We start from the raw sequence: 21431 nt of genomic DNA, 5'->3' as shown, positions 1-21431 counted from the left end.
CTGCATTCCACCAGCAGTGTACCAGGGTTCCCCTTTCTCCACACCCTCGCCAGCACTTGTAGTTCATTGACTTGTTGATGGAGACATTCTGACAGGTGTGAAGTGATACCTCATTGTGGTTTTAATTTGCATCTCTCTGATGATTAGCGACATTGAGCATTTTTCATATGTCTCTTAGCCATTTGTATGTCCTCTTTGGAGAAGTGTCTGTTTAGGTCCTTTGCCCATTTTTTAACTGAATTGTCTTCCTTTTGTTAAGTTGTATAAGTTCCTTATACATTTTGGATATTAACCCTTTATCCAATATGTCATTGGCAAATATGTTCTCCCATACAGTGGGCTCCCTTTTCATTTTGTTGATGGTTTCTTTTGCTGTGCAGAAGCTTTTTATTTTGAAGCAGTTCCATTTGTTTTGTTTATTTTCTCCTTAGTTTCTCTTGCCCTAGAGATGTATCAGCAAACTTATTGCTATGAGAGATGTCTGAGATTTTACTGCCTATGTTTTCCCCTAGGATTTTTATGGTTTCATGCCTTACATTTAAGTCTTTTATCCATTTTGAATTTACTTTTGTGTATGGTGTAAGTTGGTGGTCTATTTTCATTGTTTTGCATGTATCCGTTCAATTTTCCCAACACCATTTATTGAAAAGACTGTCTTTACTCCATTGTATGTTCTTGCCTCCTTTATTAAATATTAATTGACCATAATGGCATGGGTCAATTTCTGGGTTCTCTGTTCTGTCCCACTGATCAATATGTCTGTTCTTGTGCCAGTACCAGGCTGTTTTGATCACAGTGGTTTTGTAGTATAACTTGGTATCTGGTATTGTGATCTTTCCAACTTTGTTCTTTTTCAGGATTGCCGTGGGGTGTTTGTTGGTTCCATATAAATTTTTGAAGTGTTTTTTCTAGATTTGTGAAATATGCTGTTGGTATTTTAATAGGGATTGCATTGAATTTATAGATTGCTTTGGGCAATATGGACATTTTAATGATGTTAATTCTTCCAATCCATGAGCATGGTATATTTTTCCATTTGTTTATATCTTCCTCTGTTTCTTTTTTCAGTGTCCTGTAGTGTTCTGAGTAAAGGTCTTTTACATCTTTGGTTAAGTTTATTCCTAGGTATCTTATTTTTTTAGTTGCAGTGGTAAATGGGATTGTTTTTTCAGTTTCTGTTTCTGAGAGCTCATTACTGGTGTATAAAAATGCCATTGATTTCTAGGTGTTAATTTTGTATCCTGCTACTTTGCTGAATTAATTTATTAAATCTAGTAGTTTTTGGTGGAGTCTTTAGGATTCTCTATGTACAATATCATGTCATCTGCAAATGATGACAATTTTGTTTTCTCCTTTCCAATTTGGATGCCTTTTATGTTTTCTTCTTGTCTAATCACTGTGGCTAGGACTTCCAGTACTATGTTGAATAGTGTGGTGAAAGTAGACACCCCTGTCTCGTTCCTGTTCTTAGGGGAAATGGTTTTAGTTTTTGCCCATTGAGTATGATATTGGCTGTAGGTTTACCATATATGGCCTTTATTATGTTGAGGTATGATCTTTCTATTCTCACTTTGCTGAGAGTTTTTATCAAAAATGGGTGTTGGATTTTACTGAATGCTTTTTCTGCATTTATTGATATGATCATGTGATTTTTATCTTTCAATTTGTTTGTGTGATGTATCATGTTTATTGATTTGTGAGTATTGTACCAGCCTTGCATCCATGGAATAAATCCCACTTGGTCATGATGTATGATCTTTTTAATATATTGATGGATCTGATTTGCTAATATTTTGTTGAGGATTTTAGCATCTATGTTCATCAGGGACATTGGCTTGTAATTCTCTTTCATAGTAGTGTCTTTATCTGGTTTTGGAATTAGGCTAATGCTGGCTTCCTAAAAAGAGTTTAGAAGAGTTCCTTCCTCTTGGATTTTTTTGAAACAGTTTGAGGAGGATAGGTGTTAATTCTTCTTTGAATGTTTGGTAAAACTCCCCTGGTCCAGGGCTTTTGTGTGCTTGGAGCCCTTTGATTACTGCTTCAACTTCATCAGCTGTTATCAGCCTATTTAAAGTTTCTGGCTCTTCCTGATTGAGTTTTGAAAGGTTGTATTTTTCTAGGAATTTATCCATTTCATCCAGGTTGTCCAGCTTGGTGGCATATAGTTGTTCATAGTATTCTCTTACAATCCTTTGTATTTTTGTTGGATCAGTTGTTATTTCACCTCTTTTGTCTCTGATTTTATTTGGGTTCTCTCTGTTTCTTGATGGTTCTGGCTAAAGGTTTATCAACCTTGTTTATCTTACCATATCTTTATTTTTAATTCTTGGTTGGTTGGCTAATTAAATGTGAGGAGTTTTATATCATATACTCTGTTACAATATCTGCTTTCTCTATTCTTTCATTTCCATCCCTTGTTCTTCCTCTTGTTGAGACACTTGCCCTTCCACCCACTCACAACCCTCTTCTCCATTCCCTCCCCCACAATGACAAAAGCCTTACTGGACTCCCTACCCCCAAGTGTTTCTTCCTTCAGTAAACCCTTTTCTCTGCTGTAAGAGTGAGGTGTCTAACATTTACAACTGATCAGATCATGCTGATGTTCAGAATTCTTCAATGGCCCCTACTCTTGATTTTACTCAATGCTATAGTCCCTACCTCCCCATAGTCCCAGCCCTCTTCTGGCCATGCCTTGGGAGCAGGGGCATGTGCACAACTTGAGCTTGTGAGCCCAAGACCCCAATCCAGGAATCCAGAATGCTGGTATTCCCTCTGAACACAGTACCTGCATCTGTACTCTTGCACGGGCCCAGAAAGTACCAGAAGCAAGTGGATTTTCCCCACTACCTTTACCTTTTCCAATTCCCACTTCCCCTCTTCTCTAAGCTGCCTGGATTTCTTTTTCTTCTACCTGCAATGCCCTCCTCTTCCACTCTTCAGAGTAAAACTCCTGCTCCTCATTAGGTTCCAGCAAAAGTGGTTCCCTGCCACCCCAGCAAACCCAGCAAGTATTCTCTATACTCTGCCTGGCCATGTCCTAATTCCTCCAGGACATTGCTGGCTGCTTTTCCATTTTCCTTGTATTTCCTACCCCATCCTTGGTCATGAACAAAGGAAGCTACCTCTACCAGCCAAAAATCCATCCTGCTTGCCCAATCTTACCATTGCTTGCATTTCAATGGCAGGAGAATTTAGAATATAGAAAAAGCACACACTGGCATGGGCATGAGGCATCTTATGTTATTAATAATATTAGCTTCACCATGTACCGGGTCTTTCCTGTGTGCCAGACACTTTGATAAGTTACACTATCACATTTATCTTTACTATAACCCTGTGAAGCACACATAATTATTAAACCCACTTTACAGATATGGACACTGAGGCTCAGCATGGTTAAAATGAATGTCTTAGATCACACAGCCAGCAAGGAGAAAGCCAAAGTGCCCATTTCCTGACTCTACTGAACACACCCATTGCATTGCCTCATGCTGTTCTGCACGCCACACTGGGGCCATCTATCTGTGCAAAATGTGCGGCTGCTCCTCTTCCAACCACAACAAAGGCATTCCAACACACAGGAAACTATTCTTGGGTAAGCAAATTTCCTATATGGTTAGTCAGTACTTCTCCTTTAGGAAAGAAGATAAGGCAACAATAAAAATAAAGGTAAACATAACCTGCTAAATTTTAACTCCAGCTTTATTTGGTGTGAGTGCTTGTAATAAGAGACACAGTTAAGGTAGTTTTTAAAATTAAAAGTCCCGATATAAAAGTTATTCCAAGGAATTACATATTATGGTATTTTTTGTTGTTGTTGTTTTTTTAGGTTAAGCAATTAGGCTAGTTTTATTTATTTTTTTTAATTTATTTTTTGCTTTATTTTATTTTTATTATGTGTTGGTTTGGGGTGTATGGCTTAGTGGTTAGACAGTAATATATTTTACATAGTGTTCCCCTCTATAATTCCAGTATCCCATTAGGCACCGTACATAGTTATCAGAATATTATTGACAATATTTCCTATGCTTTCTTTACTTCCCCATGACTGTTTCATAACTACCAACTTGTGCTTCTTAGTCTCTTCACCTCTTTTGCCCAGTGCCCCAAATCCCTTTCCCCTCTGGCAACCACCAGTTCTCTCTCTGTATCTATAAGTCAGCCTCAATTTTTTTGTGCATTTACTTTGTTCTTTCGAGCCTACATATAAGTGAAATTAAATGGTATTTATCTTTCTCTGACCAACTTATTTCACTGAGCATAACACCCTCTAGATCTCCCCATGCTGTCACAATCGTAAGATTTCATTTGTTTTTACAGCCGACTAATATTCTATTATATATATGTACCACAGCTTTTTTATCCACTCATCTATTGATGGGCACTTGGGTTGCTTCCAGATCTTGGCTATTGTAAATAAAGCTGCAATGAACTTAGGGGTGCATATATTCTTTCAAATTAGTGATTTGGGTTTCTTCAGATAAATTCCCAGAAGTGGAATCACTGGGTCTTAAGGCAGTTCCATTTTTAATCTCCTGAGGAAACTCCATAGGCTACTTTCAGAAAAGAAACAGAATGGGAGTAACACTGTTGTGAATTAAAATTTCCTCCTTCTTACCTGAGCCCATGAATTCTCAGCGAGTTAAAATAATTTGTTACTAACATCAATAATGAAGCAACAGAGGAAAGATTTATCGTGGCACTTTTGTGCTCAGCGGTGTCAGAATTGGTGCATCAAGATTGAATTCTCCCGCTGAGGTGCCCGGGAAGACACGTCCTTACCACACGCACCAGAATCAACTTGCTGTGCTTTTAGGAAATGGATGCATGTAAAGGACAAAGGCAGTGGAACATGTTGGCGCCAGGCAGAGGCCAAAAGGGAATTTCAGCTTGCTGCGTCTTATAACAGACGCTAAATGAGGTCTTTGAAAAGTAAGACATCAGCGCTGGTGGGGCAGCTTACTGAGGCAGAAACGCACAGCTCATCACAGTCACAGGGTAGACTGATTTTCTGCACAGGTTCATTGCGGGAGCAGCAGCTGGCCACTGCCGTGTCTTTCTTTCAGCAGGCAAATGCGTGACAGCTGTCAGGGTGCCTGGCAAGTAACCCTGGCAAACAGGTGCCACTTCCCCCCAAGTCAGCAAGAATTGCAACAAGTTCCACAGCGCCCAGCTCATGGCTGTTTAACACTCCCAGCCCTGCCTGTGGCCCTCGTTTTAGGGTGAGCATCTGGAAGGAAGGGCCCTATTTCCTTCCTTCCTGGCCCTTCCTCGTGCTCACTGCAAACCTTAGCACCTTTTCTGTCTTGGCTAGTTAATTCTCACCTAATGGGTGGAAAAAGACCAAAAGCAAGGAGACATCATGAGGTTTACTGCGGTTTCAAGGGTTAACTGATTATAAGGTGAAAAGCTCTCTTCTGGTAGGTGAACAATAAAAAGTCTAAAAATAGCTATCTTTATTTAATGTGTTCTCTGTGTAAGTACTAGTCTTACAACCATTTTCCTCCTATGTAACCGGCAAAGCAGGCATTGACCAATCCTGTTTAATAGATAAGGAAACTGAGATGGAAGGGGCAGAACAACTTGTCCAAAGTCATATATTCAGTAGGTGCAAAGTGTTTAAGTCCAAGCAAGAGCCCCTCACCTTGGGAAGTGGTCTCATTAGGGTGAGCCCCAGCTCACAGGGAAGTACCAGGCCCAGCTTTTGCTGAGCACACAGAACATTTGTAGCCTGTGCCACACAGTTATGTTACTGTTCCCTTTTAAAATTCCTTTCTATGTACCAACCCTTATAACTGAGGCCATGCACTGTCTCTTTAATATCATCACCCACTGCATATCCCGGGGTACAGACATATACCTGGGACCTAGTCAATCATTGCTGATTGATGCTTTTAATATTCTGAATAGTGACTTTCTTCATTCATTCAATAAACACTCATTGAAGCCCACTTCCGTGCTGACAGTGTGCTAATTTCTGTGAGGAATGGTGAAATGAAAGTGCTACTCATTTTACCTTTAAAGAAATCTAGAGAGGGAGAAGAGCCATAGAATCAGGGAAGAAGAACCCCTCTCACATTTTTGCCCCACAAAAGGAGGAAATGCTAATCTGATTGGCCTGGTTGTGGAACATCATTTTTGGGTCACACTTACTACTGGGCAAGGGTAACATTCTAAATGCTGGTTAATTTTCTGAGTCAACTGGACTCCGCCACAGTGCGCCCAGATAGTTGCTCAAACATTATCCTGGGTGTGCCCGTGAGGGTGTTTCTGGGTGAATTAACATTTGAATTGGTAGACTGAGTAAAGCAGATTGCCCTCCCCAGGGTGGGTGGGCCAGATCCAATCAGCTGAAGGTCTGAATAGAACAAAAGGCTGACCATCCACCAAATAAGAGATAATTATTCCTGCTTGATGACTTTCAGAAATGGGACATCAGCCTTTTCCTGCCTTTGAGCTTGAACTGAGATGTCAGCTCTCGTGGGGTCTTGAATTTGCTGGCCTTCAGACCAGACTTACGTCAGTTCTACTGGGACTCTAGCTTGCCATCCTTACCCTGCAGATCTTGGGACTTGCCAGCCTCCGTAATTGTGTGAGCCAATTCCTTATAATAAATCTCATATACATATTTTTTCTGTTTCTCTGGAGAACCCTGACTAATACAGCAGGGTTCTAAGAGGTTAGCTCTTCTCTTACTTCCACTGCAAGTGGTCCAGTCGGTGAGCTGAAATAAGCCCCTTTAGTTACCTGGCCATCTTTTTTGTCTTTCTGGCTCTTATCTCTTTATATACATACTTCAGCTAGCTGCTCTTTTGTTTTAGTTCCCATACCATGTGATAAACTAGAAAACGGATTCCAAATTTAGATTCTGCCACAAGCCTTGAGTCTAAGCTACGGGTTTTAATTCAGGTTTACCAAAGCTCTGACTTGGAGAGTAGTGGTCACTGGCCCAGCTGTAAATGGGTACTTGTTTTCCACTTGCTCTTTTCCCCCGGTGTGTAAATTCCATTTGGAAGTTTGGTGGAGAAGAGTTGTGATTGGCAAGGATTTTTAGGTCTCTGACTTTAGGAGCTTCCCCCCAAAAAAACTACCAAAACTTTACTACCTGACATAACCCACTAGCTACATCATAGAGGCAGAACAAAGTGTTACCTTTGAAGCACAGCCATAAACTATGGGACCCCAGGAAAGCATAATTTTGATGGCATTGGGAAATGTTTGTGTTTTTAGGTCTCTTTTCCAATACTGGCCCAAGAAATGGCCTTGGAACATAAAGAACACTGAGAGCTAAGCAATGCGCGTGATAGGGCAGTGTTAGATGGTGTCATCACCCTTTGAAAAGAGACTGATACACAAACAACCTGGGTAAGCAAGGCCAGCCACTTGGCCATACCAGCAGTAGGGAAACAATGCTTCTACTTATTTATGTAGAAATACATACCCGCCCACACTCATTCATTACTCATAATCCTTAAAGCCTACTAAATTCAAGTAACTTCTCAGGTATCTATTAGAGAATGTAATAAACTATTTGTAAAGTTTTGCAAGTCCAGACATAGCCTTTCAAAAAAAAAAAAAATCAGGATCATAACCGTTAATACTCTAAATTTATACTCCAAACCCTCCAATCAGTACTCCAATCCTCTATGTATTCTTATCGATATATTTGCATGTGATGTGATCCTAGCCACTTAAAGTGGGCATCACTCCTTATTGTGGTTTTGAGAATGTGGTCAATTTACTTCTTCCCTCCGTAAGGAAAAATGGCTGTGAATCTCAACAGGCTTCTGAGAAGAATGACCTTCAGGAAGCAGGAGGTAAACAAGAGCTGTGTTTCATCTCCCAACCATTGATTTTCTGCAAGGCAAACCGCAAAGCTGCTTTGAAGTCCAGGAGAGAGCTGCAAGGGAAGAGGGAGACAAAACCGAAGGAAAGAGCAGATTTGAAATAAAGTTAATCTCTGTCATCTAGGTGTAGATGGCTATTGGCAAAGCTGAAATGGCCAGATTTTATCAAAAGAGAATTTAGATGATTATTAAAAGAGGGTTTTTTTAAGTTGGTAAAACTGGGATAGGGAAAGGGTGGTGGGTAAAACAAAGAGAAATCTAAAAGGATCTTGGATAAAATGTTCAATGTGGCAGAAATGGCCACTTTTAATTAAACAGTAGCAAGTGTGTAGTGTACAATCTTAACACTGCTCATGAAGTCTACCCTTTCGTTTATGTTGCATAACAGAACCATATATATGGGTTGTAAAAGTAATTATTTTGTGTCAATTTCTTCTTAAAAAACAGCATGACAGATAAAAATTTTGGCCTGATAGTTTTTAGAACAGTTATGACTTCTATTACATATTACATTTGAATGATACTTTTCCTTTTACAAAATACTTTTCCATGAGCTTCAACATAAGCCTGGGAGATGGGCTGGAACAACACTCTCATCTTCATTTTACCCATGAGGACGCAGAGCCTTGGAGAACCCAGATGAACTGCACAGGGACACACATATTTTTTTTCTCAAGGTGGTCTTTTGATAATTTATTCTTCTTTTGCTATTATTTTTATTGCAAGTGACAATAAATTGGACCAAAACCCTCCCACCAAATACACAGAAGAAAGTCAAGGCTGGGATTCCACTCTTTTGTCTATATTTCTCTTGCTGTCTGAGACTAGGTGGGGTGGGGTGGGGTGGGGCTGAGGGAAAAATGCTATCTGTGAAAGAACAGAAGCATGGAAGAGTGGGAAGGGTGGGCTCAGGAGACCTAGATTTTGGTCCTAGGTCTGTCTTACTCACTGCTGGCTTGGCACAGTCCTCTATCTTCTCTGAATCAACATTCATCCCCTGGAAATGTGGAGGCTGGCCCAGGTGACTCTGGAGCCCTGTCCCCTAAGATGCAGTGGTGTTCAGAGGATGGTGCAGGTCCAGTTCTCTTCCTTCTGGGGTGCTTCATAGGTTTGATAGTATTCACGTTGCTGTTCATATTCATATATTCTGCAACCGCAGCTTATTGGGCCATGATGGAGCTGAATGTTCCAGGGGCTCACTGGAGACCCATCCCAATTCTGGAAGCATGGGTAACTCAACCAGTCTTCAGCCTCTTGTGCCAGACGCAGCCAGCCATATGCCTGTCCACCAGCAACGTTTCCCGTAGGGTCAGCTGGGTCTAGAATCACGGGCCTGGGTTTCTTGAGCTGTTTCAGCAGGTATTGACTAATAACAGGATTTTCAAAGTTGTAATACTCTGTCCAGAAGATGTGAAGCTCCTGGTAGTTCATGACTAACTCCAACACAGTCCGAAAGCCCTGAGCTGTGCTGAAGTCAGTGGCCTGGCTTCCACACTCCCAGGCGTAGACCGTGAGCAGCTCCAGGGCGTACTGCGGGGGCAGGGGCTTGCCCAGGCTCTCCTTGCACAGCTGGTACCAGTACTTCACCAGGCGGATGAGGCTCTTGAGCTTGGTTGGGCGCTGCTTCAGGAAGGCTCTCTGCAGCTCGGTGAAACAGGGGGAGAACTCGCCCTCTTTCCCCAGCCGCGTGCACTCTTTGATGAGTCTCACGTAGATCTGGGGGTCAGGCCTGTAGCCTGTGGAGATCTGTAGGCCAGGGCTTCTTGTCAGCTGACCCAGGACATCAAAGGCGGGCAATACATCAAACTCCACGCTCTCCTCGAGCCATGGGGAACTGAACGTGAAGGTGAGCGCGCGGGGGTTCTGCCAGGAAGAATCCTGGATGTCAAACTGCACCCCTGTCTCTCTCTGATAGGCCACCAGCTGTCTCCTGATTTCCCCGATGAACTCCCCTCGGCGATCCAACTGCTCCTGAAAACTTCTGAGTTGGCTCAGGAAGACTACGAGGTCAGCGTCCGACCGGCCTCGGAGGGTCGTGCCTTTGCCCGAGGAGCCGCCCTTCACCACCTTGGACACCCGCACCGGGTGGGGGGCACCTTGGAAGCACTCCTCCTTCAGGAAGCTGCAGATGTCGTGGATGGCCCGCCTCACCTGCCTGCGGAAAGGCGTGTCCGGCAGGAGGTGGTCTTCGATGAACTTGTCCAGGTTCCTGGCCTGGATCTGACTGAGCTCCATGCTGGCGCTCTGGCAGGGGTGGAGAGCTGGGCGCAGGGCTGGGCGCAGAGCAGGGCGCAGAGCTGGCGCAGAGCTGGGCGCAGAGCAGGGCGCAGAGCTGTCACAGAGCTGGGCGCAGAGCTGGGCGCAGAGCAGGGCGCAGGACACTGCTGGCCTCTCTGCTGCTGCCCGAGGCTGCACTGCTTTAGGTTTCGTTTCCTGGGAAGGGAGGAGCTGTGGCCGTGGTTTCATTTCTTGGCAGATCAAACAGTTCTTGGGCCTCGGAAGAGGTCTGCCCTCCCAGCTTGTTCCGCACTGTCTGAAACTCACTCTCCACCTTTACTACCAGCCCTTTCTTCAGACTGTACTTTGAAAACATAGCCTTTTAACCCCCATGAGTACCAAGAGAAACGATCATTCAAATCCAGTTTTTGGTTTCCTTCTTCCTGGTTTTTGTTGTTGCTACTGACAAAACTGTTTCATAGTCTCTTACGAGATATTTATTTTTATTTTTTAATTACAGTTGACATTCAACATTATTTTATATTAGTTTCAGGTATTTGGCACAGGTAGGCAATTACACAGTTTATGAAGTCCCCTGGATATTTCAAGCACCCACCTGGCACCCTACATCATTACTACAATATTATTGTTACTGGACTCAAGGGGTTTGCCACTTGGGTTGTTTATTAGAAAATGAGACCTGATTGTGGCAAGGTAGCTTTATTTACTTGCAGCAAGTAAAGGTGACAGGGGATGGGTTCCTATCCATAGCTCTGCCTCCTCAAAGGGAGGCTTAGCCATTGCTTATGTATGTGTTGATTTCTTCTCTGTAGTTAGCCACATCCATTGGGTTGAGTTCCTGTCAGTTCATCCTGTTATTGCTGCATCTGCAAAATACTGTGCTACCTTTTAACATTTAGCAAGAAATAACATTTGGAACTGCCCATACCTTGAGACCCTTGTTCTAACATGATTGACTGTATTCCCTGTGCTATACTTTACCTCCCTATAACTATTTTATAACTACCAATTATACTTCTTCCTCCCTTCACCTTTCTTACCCAGCCCCCCAACCCCTCTTCCAACTGGCAACCATCAGTTTGTTCTCTGCATCTATGAATCTGTTACTCTTTTGTTTGTTCATTGATTTCGTTCTTTGGATTCCACATAGTATAAGTGAAATCATATGGTATTTGTATTTCTCTGTCTTACTACAATTAGCGTAATACCTTCTAGGTCTGTCCAAGCTCAACCGTTCTCAAACATGAACACTAAACAACTGCCAGCCAACCTGAAACCTCAGCCCACAGCCCGTCCTCATTCCGGGCCTCCAAGACCTGGGTAAAGGAAAACATGCACGCCATCTGAGGGGAGTGGTGTCATGCAGGAGTTAGTTTCACCTGCCCTTGAGATGGCTGAATCCCTTATGTGCTCTCAAGGAGAAACGAAACCTTGACTTGGGGCCAAGATCTGTCAGAAAGAGGGTCTGAACTTGGAATTATAGCCTTTAGAGTTGTCAGTGGGACCCTTTTACCACCATTTATTGTTTTCATTTGATTAGTTTTATCCTACTAATTTATACCAGATATTTAATTTAGCATTTTGTTCATATCTTAAAAATTATCTTTTTGTTTTATTTGGTAAATAAGAAAAGTACACACCCAGTAATACACTCATGTAAAAGTTCAATCATGCTTTACAATAAATGCCTAGCAGCTTTTTAAAAAGGCTCAGTAATGTCCTAGGCAGGACAAGCTAATTAAAAGGGCAAAATAATTGCAATAAATAATTTCCTCATTCATTTATTCTTCTTGATTTAATATAATGAACTTGGCTGACAATAGTGAAGTTTAACATGAATTTTGATATTAATTCTTGTTAAAGTTCATGAATCAAAATGGGCAGTTTAAAGTTCAGTTTAATCAAAATGGGCAGTTTAAATTTATTTCAGAATGTCATACAATTATATATAGGATATTTGATAAAGTTAGGTTCTGCTTGGACTATTGTCATTTTATGGGCCAATTTCTGTATGATTATGTAACATCTTGCTTTATGTAAGTTACCTAAGTAGTCACCACTGAAATTTTAAATAGTTGTTACATCGCTTCATGGGATTCATGCTAAAAATGACATTTCCAGAATCTATATTGAAATGAGTGGGTTAAGATATAAATTATTTATTAAAATCATGTCCTAATTATTTTATTCACTTACACATACAAAGTTTAAAAAATATGTGATTTAAAGTAAGCATTTTGAAATATGTGCTTAAATGCCCAATCAGCACTTTTCATGTTCAATAGGTTTTGTAATATATTAGTTAACTAGCAGCCAGATAAATATCTATAGGTATATTTATTTCTGAAATCTGAACTAGTCCTTCCCTGTTACCGGGATGCTGTTAAACTTGTTCTGCTTAGGATTCATATTAGTTAACTGAATGTAAAAAGGGGGAGGGGTATTTTTAAAAATTACCTCGTTATCAGGAAAACACTCATCTCGTGACTTTTTTCGTTTCCAAATGGTGGCATAAATCAACATGACTATTTGATGTGAACAATAAGGCCTGTTGATATGAAAGAAAAAAAAATCTTGTTACAAACTAAACATAGATAAACCACAATTTAGTGGGACTATATAGTCATTGAGTTGTAGTAGTCCCAAAGTAGGGCTAAAGGCTTTCTAACACTGATCAGTCTCTGTCAGACGAACTTGGGAAAGTAAATAACTGAAACTAATCTCCTAGCTCTGCATCAGTATTTTGTGATAACTTTTAATTTATTTTTATTTTTTGCTATACACAGGTAAATGGATAAATCCCTGGAGAAGGATTCTGCCTGTTTCCACCAGTTGCTCAGGGTAGGCCTTCACCCCAAGGCAAATCTCAGGAAGGCATCTGCAGAGCTGTCCTGTTAGGGCAGGTGCAGGACAGACATTAGATGTTTTATCCCGTCATCTTGGGTTGCCATTCATCATTGATAATAATGTATGAGTGCAGGGATTGTTTTTACTCCTCACTACCCATTAAAAAAAAAGATTCCCCCTCTCGGTTACACACTACTATGCAAATTACCCTCTGTATCATTTGGCCTCAATCCAGTAGTTGTAGCCTCACATGCCTTTTAGATCCCTAATGACTGACCCTCTATAGAGTCCATGGGAATGAAAGCAGGGTACCTGGGATTATTAATGATATTAGATAATTTTAGAAAAGATATGCTATCTGACAAGAATAATCAGGATAGTTTATCATAACATAAAAATAAATTTTAAGTTAGCAAATGACCTAAATGACCTTCATTTCTTTTATGATTAATAGACCCAGAAACTAGCTACCCCCCTCCCAGCCTCTGCTAGCCCCCTCCCCCCCTAGTCTTGGCTTTCCACAAGACTAGGATACTGATACCAGGACTTTCCCCATCCTTTGTGCCTGATCCCTGGCTAAGATATAGAAGACAAAGGTTAAAGGTCAAATTTGGTCCTGCTTATCTCTCTCTCTCTTTTAATCTTTACTATATGGGTGGATATGGTAGGGCTGGTGAGAGTGTTATCTGCTAGGAGCTGATATTAAGTGGCACTTCTGTGTCACAGAGTCAACAATGAGCTTAATCAACATTTTAAGTGCTTCATTTTTGTATCCCACACATCATAGAACAAAGGGCCTGACCTAAAGTTGACCTGGAATACATATGTAATGGGTTGGAATTGGTGTCCTTTCCCTTCTCTATCTGTGGTAAGCAGAGAAATGGGTTAGAAATCAGGAAAGCAGAATTGTAATTGTGGATCTTTTATTAGCTGTATGATTTTTGCAAGCTCATTTCACTGTTCTTATTGTTTGGAGCAATGATGTTTGGATTCAGTGAACTTTAAAATTCTTTGTACCTTCATGATCTGTATCTATAGATAATATAACCATAGAATGGCCCGGCTGGCCTGGCTCAGAGGTTGAGCATCGACCTTTTCTCCAGGAGATCATGGTTCGATTCCCAGTCAGGGCCCATGCCCAGGTTGCGGGCTCGATCCCCGGCAGGGGTGTACAGGAGGCAGCCAATCAATGACTCTCATCATTGATATTTCTCTCTCTCTTTCTATCCCTTCCTCTCTCTGAAATCAATAAAGATATATTTAAAATGTATATATAAATATATACATATATATATATATAACTATAGAATGGTTAAAATCAGTGGTTTGTTGGTAAATATTGACTGGCTTTCAAAACAGAGAAATAAATAAATAGAAAGCTGTGATTTGTGATGTTTGCCTATTTTTATGGTGTGGCCAATTTTAAGCTACCAATGTAAGATCACTGAACATGGAGTTCGAAAGAAATGGGTGCAGCATTCAGCTCTCCCAAGCCACAAGGAACCAGTTCTAGCACAACATAAGCCCTAAAATACTAAATTATTGTACCCTAAAGGACTGAAAAATATGCTAATATGGTTGAGAAAAAATTAATAATAATAGGAAACAAAAATAAATTTCCTAGGTTAATGAGAAAGTTAATACATAGATTATCTCAGGTGTTAATGCTTTAACTAGCAAACCCACTATTACAATTTTTAAGAAGAATAGAACATGTACAGTTTTTTTTAAAAAGTCACAGATATGTGGAAAGACAGTAATATTTTCAGAAGTTGAATCTTTTAATGTAGTAGGAAGCAATATTTAGAATATGATCTAATGCTTTAAATGCATTTGTTATAGTTCCCAGATTAGTCTTAAGCCAAGACAGGAGAGTGCTTAACCTCCACTGCCCTGGGGATTAATACATAATATCCAGGAATGTTGGCAGCACAGTGCCTTGGGACCCACCCGTGCACTGTTTATTGGTCACGGTGAGCATTAGAACAGAACAATATTATTGAAATGCTGCAGACAATGTAAACTAAAAATGGGTCCTGGGACAAGAATGAGAAAGGGTATTAAAGAATGCCAATCTAAGAGGAGACATTAGGCTTAAAAGCCATAAATATCACAATCTAACTATAGAATCCTGAACTTGCAAGATACAAATTTACACTTCATGTGACAAGTACTTTTTATAAGATGTTAGCAAGAAAATTACTCAGAAAAGATATAAATGCATACAACTTTTAAAAAGTGTAGCTAACCTTTTAAGTAGCTTATTTACAATGTGTGCTATTTCTTGTATTAAATGAGATAAAACTGGATTACAAAACCTGAAGGTTATGTGAGAACAATTGCACATGCTAAATTTCTAGTGTCAGGCAGTGAAGGTTTGTAACATTTCCCTGTTATTTTTCCACATAAAATCCAAGTTGGTAATTGTGAAAGGTAATTCGCCTTGTGACTGACCACACAAACTTTTTAAAAAATAATATATTTTTATTGATTTCCGAGAGAGAGGAAGGGAGAGGGAGATAGAAACATCAATGATGAGAGTCATTGATCGGCTGCCTCCTGCACACCCCCTGCTGGGGATCAAGCCCACAACCTGGGCATGTGCCCTGACCGGGAATTGGACCTTGATTTCCTGGATCCCAGGTCGATGCTCAACCTCTGAGCCATGCCGGCTGGGCCACAAACAAAAATTTATCATAAATATTATCATTTGCTTCCACTCTTTGGCTTAATGAATGTTTTTCCAGATAAAAATGAATTATTTGTAGAGCATCAGCCCATGGACTAACGTGTCCTGCGTTCGATTGTGGCCAAGGGCACATACCATGGTCGCAGGCTTGATCCCCGGCCCTAGTTGGGGTGCGTGCAGGAGGCAACCAATTGATGTGTCTCTCTCACATTGATGTTTCTTTCTCCCCATTCCACTTTCTCTGAAAAAGGAATGGCAAAAATATATCCTCGGGTAAGGATTAAAATAAAAACGCATTATTTGGTTAGTACTAGGCGTATGTAAAGCCAGAATGCATACCAAAGAGAGGATGATGACTCTGACAGACTGAAACACCACCAGCTCCACAGCTGTCTTCTCCCTTAGAGTGGATTTGACCAAATGAGACCACTGCATAGAAAAAGTGTTTTTCTACAACCATTTGGAGGAGAAAACAGAGGGGTCGAAGAGAGATCTGGCACCATCTACGCTTTCCAAACTTTTGTTATAATTCGTTGTTCTCATTTTTAAATAGTCAGATGAACACATGCCCTAAAGCCTGTTCTAATTTGGGGACTTACCTCAGTCTTTCCTTTGAATACTTCCATCTGTCCTACATCGGGGGATTTGAATTCCTTCACTCAGAACACCAGGCCATGACAATCTCCCTTGCAGCTTCCCGATTTGGTGTGAAGTTATTCCTAGTCATTTCATGGAGCAGAGTTGAGACTGTTATTTTGCAGTTTTTTGTTTTTTTTAAATTTATTTTTAATTTTTTTTTTTTTATTGTTCAAACAACAGATGTCCCCTTTTCCCCCCATTGACTTAATACCACCTCTCTACCAGAAGGCCCAAGGCTGTGTCTTCCAGCCCCATGTGCATGTTAAAACCTCAGTTCCTAGGGCCTATAGTAATATCTGATATCCCATGGGCCTGATATTGTGTCAGTTCCTCTTCCTATCTGACATCAAGGAATTTCTGATTTTTTTCAACTTTGGTAAAGTATTAGACATTTTTAATATTCTTTTTAAATCTAGCATTTCTGTGTTTTGGAAAAGGGATGCAACTAGCTTAGCTTACCCTGTTGTTCGAAGTTATCTGTTCCAGCTTCTAGGATCATAACATTTTAGAGATGGGTGTACATTAGAGATCCTTTCTTCACTCAGTGGATTGAGATTTTAATTATCTTCATCAGGTACCAGAGAAGTTCGGTACTTGAAAAAATTACCTGGTTGTTTTAAATTTTTTTCCATTCATAGAGATCCTAAAATCCCTAAGCTAGAGATTCTATTCAATCCAATTTTACATTTATCAAGCTTCTCCAGTGCAGTGGATTGCTGAAGATAACAAGAAATATAAATTATGGTCTCTGACCTTAAAGGAGCTCATTTTAATATTGGGCCCAAATGTGAACAGATAATTGCAAAATGATGTAATAAGTCTGTTATTACAAGTATAAATGAAATGCTTTGATAGATTTGAGGTTCTTAACGCAGCACAGGGAAGTCAGAGACTGGAGATGCTACTGATGTTGGATTATGAAGAATTTGTGTGTGTGTGTGTGTGTGTGTGTGTCTACAGGGTCAGAGGTAGTGGTCATAAGGGCTTTCTAAGCAGAAGGCAGAGACTGCTGATGCCAGAAGAAAACATTGCTGATAGTGATAGCGCAGAATAACATAATGACAAGGACCTCTATAAATCATGGGGTATATAGGTTTAACTCAATAAATAGCTGTTGAGGTCAACTTTGTTGAAACCTCTGTCATCAAATAACATGCTCTGCATGTGCACCTAGCAGTGACTGTATGCTATTTCTGATTTTACTGTTGAGAATATTAAATGTTATTCATAATTTGAATGTTTAATAACCTTGCATTTTTTCAAAAGCCTACATGTATCAAGTTTTAAGAAAGATCAAATGCAAAATTGTGATGAAGGCTAGCTACTATCTTCTCACACAGCTGTCTTCAGGACACTCAGGTCTTTATCCTGTCCCACTGCCCACAGCCACATTCAATCCAAACCGCCCTCCACCCTCCTCTGCTTTCCCAGTAGGGCTACGCTGGCACTCACTCTTTCCAATGAGCGCCAGCGCTGCGCTATGACTGGGAAGCCAGAGAAGTCATCAGCGGCTGCAGGAAAGGGTAGGAGGACTCGCCGCTTCCCTAACCAGGGGAGATGACGGTCCAACAAAGATGTCAGAGAAACTGTGGCAACATTGTTTTCTCATTTATTCTCACAATTTTCTTTGCATATTACGTAGGGGATCACAGAATAATATAATTATTGATTATGTCAGCATCTTGCACAGTAGGTATCAAAACATATTTGGTGAATTACTATAATTGAGAAAAACAAACAAAAGGATGTGGCCCATAGGACAACTTGATACCCATATGCAAGAATAAAGTTGGATACACATCAAATTCTATATACAAAAATTAAATCAAAGACCTTGGGAGGGGTGAGGGGGAATGACTGCTAACAGATACAGGATTTCTTTTTTGGGGTGATGAACGTGTTCTGGAATTAGAGTGATGATTGCACAGTTCTGTGAACATATGAAAAAACACTAAATTATACATTTTAAAAGGTGAATTTTATGGTATGTAAATTATATCTCAATAAAAAAAATAGATGCAAAAACCCAAAACAAGCACCAATAATAAAACCATAGCCCAGAAAGTTGAATTGAGGCTCTTACTAAAATGTTCTGCCTAAGTAGTCCTAAGACTGACGAGGAATATAAGTTAAAGATGAAAGAACGTGTTTTAGTTAAAATAAAATTGAAAATAGTCAAAGATGTACTCTGTATCAATAATTCTAAGATGCACATTTTTAAAATGGGATGCATCTTATAATTGATGTTGTGCCACAGTTTATTTGGCTGCATTTTTTTTCCTTCATGGTAAATAAAATTGTGATATTTATGATTCAGTGTAGTACTTAATTTTTAGAATAATGTGGCAGAGGCTGCTAGCTGTCCTTCAATATGTGTTCTCCTCTTATCACTCATTTTTTTTTTTTTTTTTTCTTTTAAGCTGGGTAAATGGCCACCCAGCCAAAGACTATATTCCTGGTTTCCCAATAGCTGGGGGTGGCCACATGTCTCAGTTCTGGCCAGTGGTATGTAAGCAGAAGTAATATGTGCAACTTCTGGTTTTTGCCCTCAGAGAAGCAGCATGTCGTAACTTCTCTTTCACCTTTCTTCCTTTCTTCTTTCTCCTCTCCTATTTCTTTCCTTCCTTCCTTCCCAACTCCCTCCTCCTTCATTCCTTCCTCCTGAATTGCAGCTGTGATGGCGAGAGTTGAGCAGCCATCTTGATCCATGAGGAAAAAGCTACATGTTGGGGGTGGTAAAGCAATGAGAAAAGACGCCTGAGTTCTTGGTGAAAATGAAACAAATACACTAGCCCTACACTGACTAAGTGAGAGAGAAATAAAGTTCTACTTTGTCTACGTCACTCTTATTTTGGATTTCTCCGCTACAGAAGCTGAATAAATATTCTATCTAATATGAATGGTTTCACACTTTCATTTTTCTGGAAGTAGACTATTATTACTTTCTTCAATGGGATAAATTTTTCTCCCTCTAAACAGGTACACACACACACACGCACACACACGCACACACACGCGCACACACAGAACTTGTCTGGGCCAAAAATGAGTTACCAAATGTAGCACTTACTTATAAGGAATGCATTATGAAAAGCCTTTCACTTCTCATTATCATGGAACATTGAGTTCAGCCCACATTCACTCTATATTTCTAAATAATACCTTTGCTAGGACTGTTCAGCGCGACGGAAGACAGCTTTTTCAGTGCAAGTGAGATTTCTTGATAATGCTAAATCTGCCTTGTCAGCTGAATTCCTCTGGCTTTGTGTCACAATGTGCTAAAAATACATGATAGGATTTCACTGTTAAGAAAATTCTTTCAGCAATACATGTACAGTCAAGTTTGTTGCCTGGGTAGTTGAACATTTGGGTCTGGAGATTTTTAAAAAAAGTCTCATGACAGAATTCATGACAGAAATGTGACACTCTGGAAGCCTAGTTCTCTTAGGATGGCAAGGCTGTGAAGAGCTGCGCTGTTGGAGCTGATGGCCCTCTGTCCTGACAGTCATCCTCTTGGCTCTTCATATCTGAGGAGATGGGACAGTGAGGAGGCCTGTTGGCTTGATCTTATTAATGCCACCATCTAGAATACAGATTCTTGGATATTTCATCTTCACAAGATGTGCTGCAAACTGAAAGAAAGAAAAAAAAGAGGCCAATTTTATAGAGGACATACAAAATTTGTATTCATCCAATCCTATTTTCCTCAAAAGTATCAAAACTAATGATACTGTTGCTGTCACTGTGGTAGCACTAATTTGGTTTTAAATTACTCATGTTGACAACTTCTTTATGCTATGAAATAAATGTGTCTCTTTAGTTCCCATTTAAACTTGTTTGAATAGGCAGTAAACATAGGCATAAACAATTCAAGCAGCATAAAAGGGTATAGAGTGAGAAGTAAACTTCTCCCACCTCTGTCCTCAGTCTCCCTCTCAAGATCTCGAGAAGTCATTAATATTCCTATTTTTCATGTATGCTTTTAACAATAGTCAAAACATTCTCAAATCTACATTGAACATTTTTTCAATCCTCACCCAAGGACATGTTTTTATTAATTTTTAGAGAGACAGGAAGGGGAGAGAGAGAGAGAGAGGAAGAGAGAGACAGAAACCTCGATTGGTTGCCTCCTGTCTCCCATAGATGCCCCAACCAGGGATCGAACCCACAACCTAGGTATGTGCCCTGAGAATCGAACCCACAACCTTTTGGTGTACGGGATGACGTTCTAACCTGCTGAGCCACCTGGGCAGGACTATATTGAACAACTTTTGATATTACTGTCAACTTGTTAGTTATTATAATCCCATGCACAATAACCCAGAGAGGGCGGCCTGTAAACTGGTTGTAATATGTTTTTGGAGCAACCACAATAAACAGTTTGAGACCATAAGCTTAGAATGAATTTGTAGGGCTGATCCAAGAAGTCTTCTAGATGTCTAGCAAAAAGGACTTTGAAGTTATCAAGACATACACGTCTCCCTGACCTGGCCTGTGTCTACCTATCCAGGATCACTGATTACCTTTCTCCATTCCTTGTACCTTTGGTTGTGCAGGTTACCCTCTGTTGGGAACAGGCTCTATTTCCCATCAGCTCCTGGCCCCCCTTTATTTGCTCCCCAAAAACATCCCCCCCATCTGCGTAATTCCTTGGCTATTTGTGTCCTCACGTTCCTTTCAATTACTTCATCATAACCTGATCTCAGATCTTTCCAGAAATACAACCACTATCTGCTCACAGTGCTATTGCTTCTTGGGAGTATTTGAAACTTAATTGTTGGTAAAAATCTCAAGCCAGTAGTTTAGACTTCATGGCTCCAAAGCATGAGCTGAGCGGTTTGGTGAAGATAAGTCCAAGACCTCACCCCAGAGATTCTGCTGTATTGATCTGGGGCTCAGGCATGTGGTGTTTGTTTTAAGGAAATACCACTAGATGATTCTGAAGCAGGTATAGCCCATGGACAGTATTTTGAAAAACACTATCTTAAACCAAAAGGATAAAGGTATCAGTATGTAGGTGGAATAGATACTGCTGGACTGGGATCTCAGCAGTCTTCAAAACAACTCGCATAAGTGGATCTCAATACTGCGGACCCCATTGATCTCTATCTTTCTCGCAGTGCCTGCAGAGATTCATACGGCTGTTCACATCTCAGATCCTACACTCTTTA

General features: G+C 40.4%; 2 protein-coding genes across 4 annotated transcripts in view; both read right to left on the bottom strand.

Moving 5' to 3' along the window:
* Positions 1-8906: 8906 nt before the first annotated feature.
* Positions 8907-10082, bottom strand: LOC107545518 (2'-5'-oligoadenylate synthase 1-like). The gene is made up of 2 exons (XM_087816073.1): positions 9023-10082; positions 8907-8947 (listed from the first exon to the last, which is right to left on the bottom strand). The coding sequence occupies exons 1-2, from the start codon at positions 10080-10082 to the stop codon at positions 8907-8909; spliced, it is 1101 nt and encodes a 366-aa protein (XP_087672199.1).
* Positions 10083-17853: 7771 nt separating this feature from the next.
* The window catches only part of TBCK (TBC1 domain containing kinase), a 165164-nt gene continuing 161586 nt past the window's right edge, over positions 17854-21431 (bottom strand). For all 3 annotated transcript variants that reach the window (XM_016223615.2, XM_016223616.2, XM_016223618.2), the window contains one exon: positions 17854-19892. In XM_016223615.2, coding sequence (XP_016079101.2) covers positions 19782-19892 — 111 coding nt within the window. In that variant the 3' untranslated portion in view covers positions 17854-19781. The remainder of the gene's footprint in view (positions 19893-21431) is intronic.

Source organism: Miniopterus natalensis, chromosome 1 (genome assembly GCF_054644295.1).
Source record: "Miniopterus natalensis isolate mMinNat1 chromosome 1, mMinNat1.hap1, whole genome shotgun sequence".
In the NCBI taxonomy this organism is placed as follows: domain Eukaryota; kingdom Metazoa; phylum Chordata; class Mammalia; order Chiroptera; family Miniopteridae; genus Miniopterus; species Miniopterus natalensis.
This window is presented reverse-complemented; position numbering and strand designations above follow the sequence as displayed.

Coding starts and splice junctions, on each gene's coding strand:
- LOC107545518 (XM_087816073.1), bottom strand. CDS start 10,082: ATGGAGCTCAGTCAGATCCAGGCCAGGAACCTGGACAAGTTCATCGAA. Junction 8,948..9,022: donor CCCCTGGAACATTCAGCTCC/ATCATGGCCCAA, acceptor AAACCTATGAAG/CACCCCAGAAGGAAGAGAAC.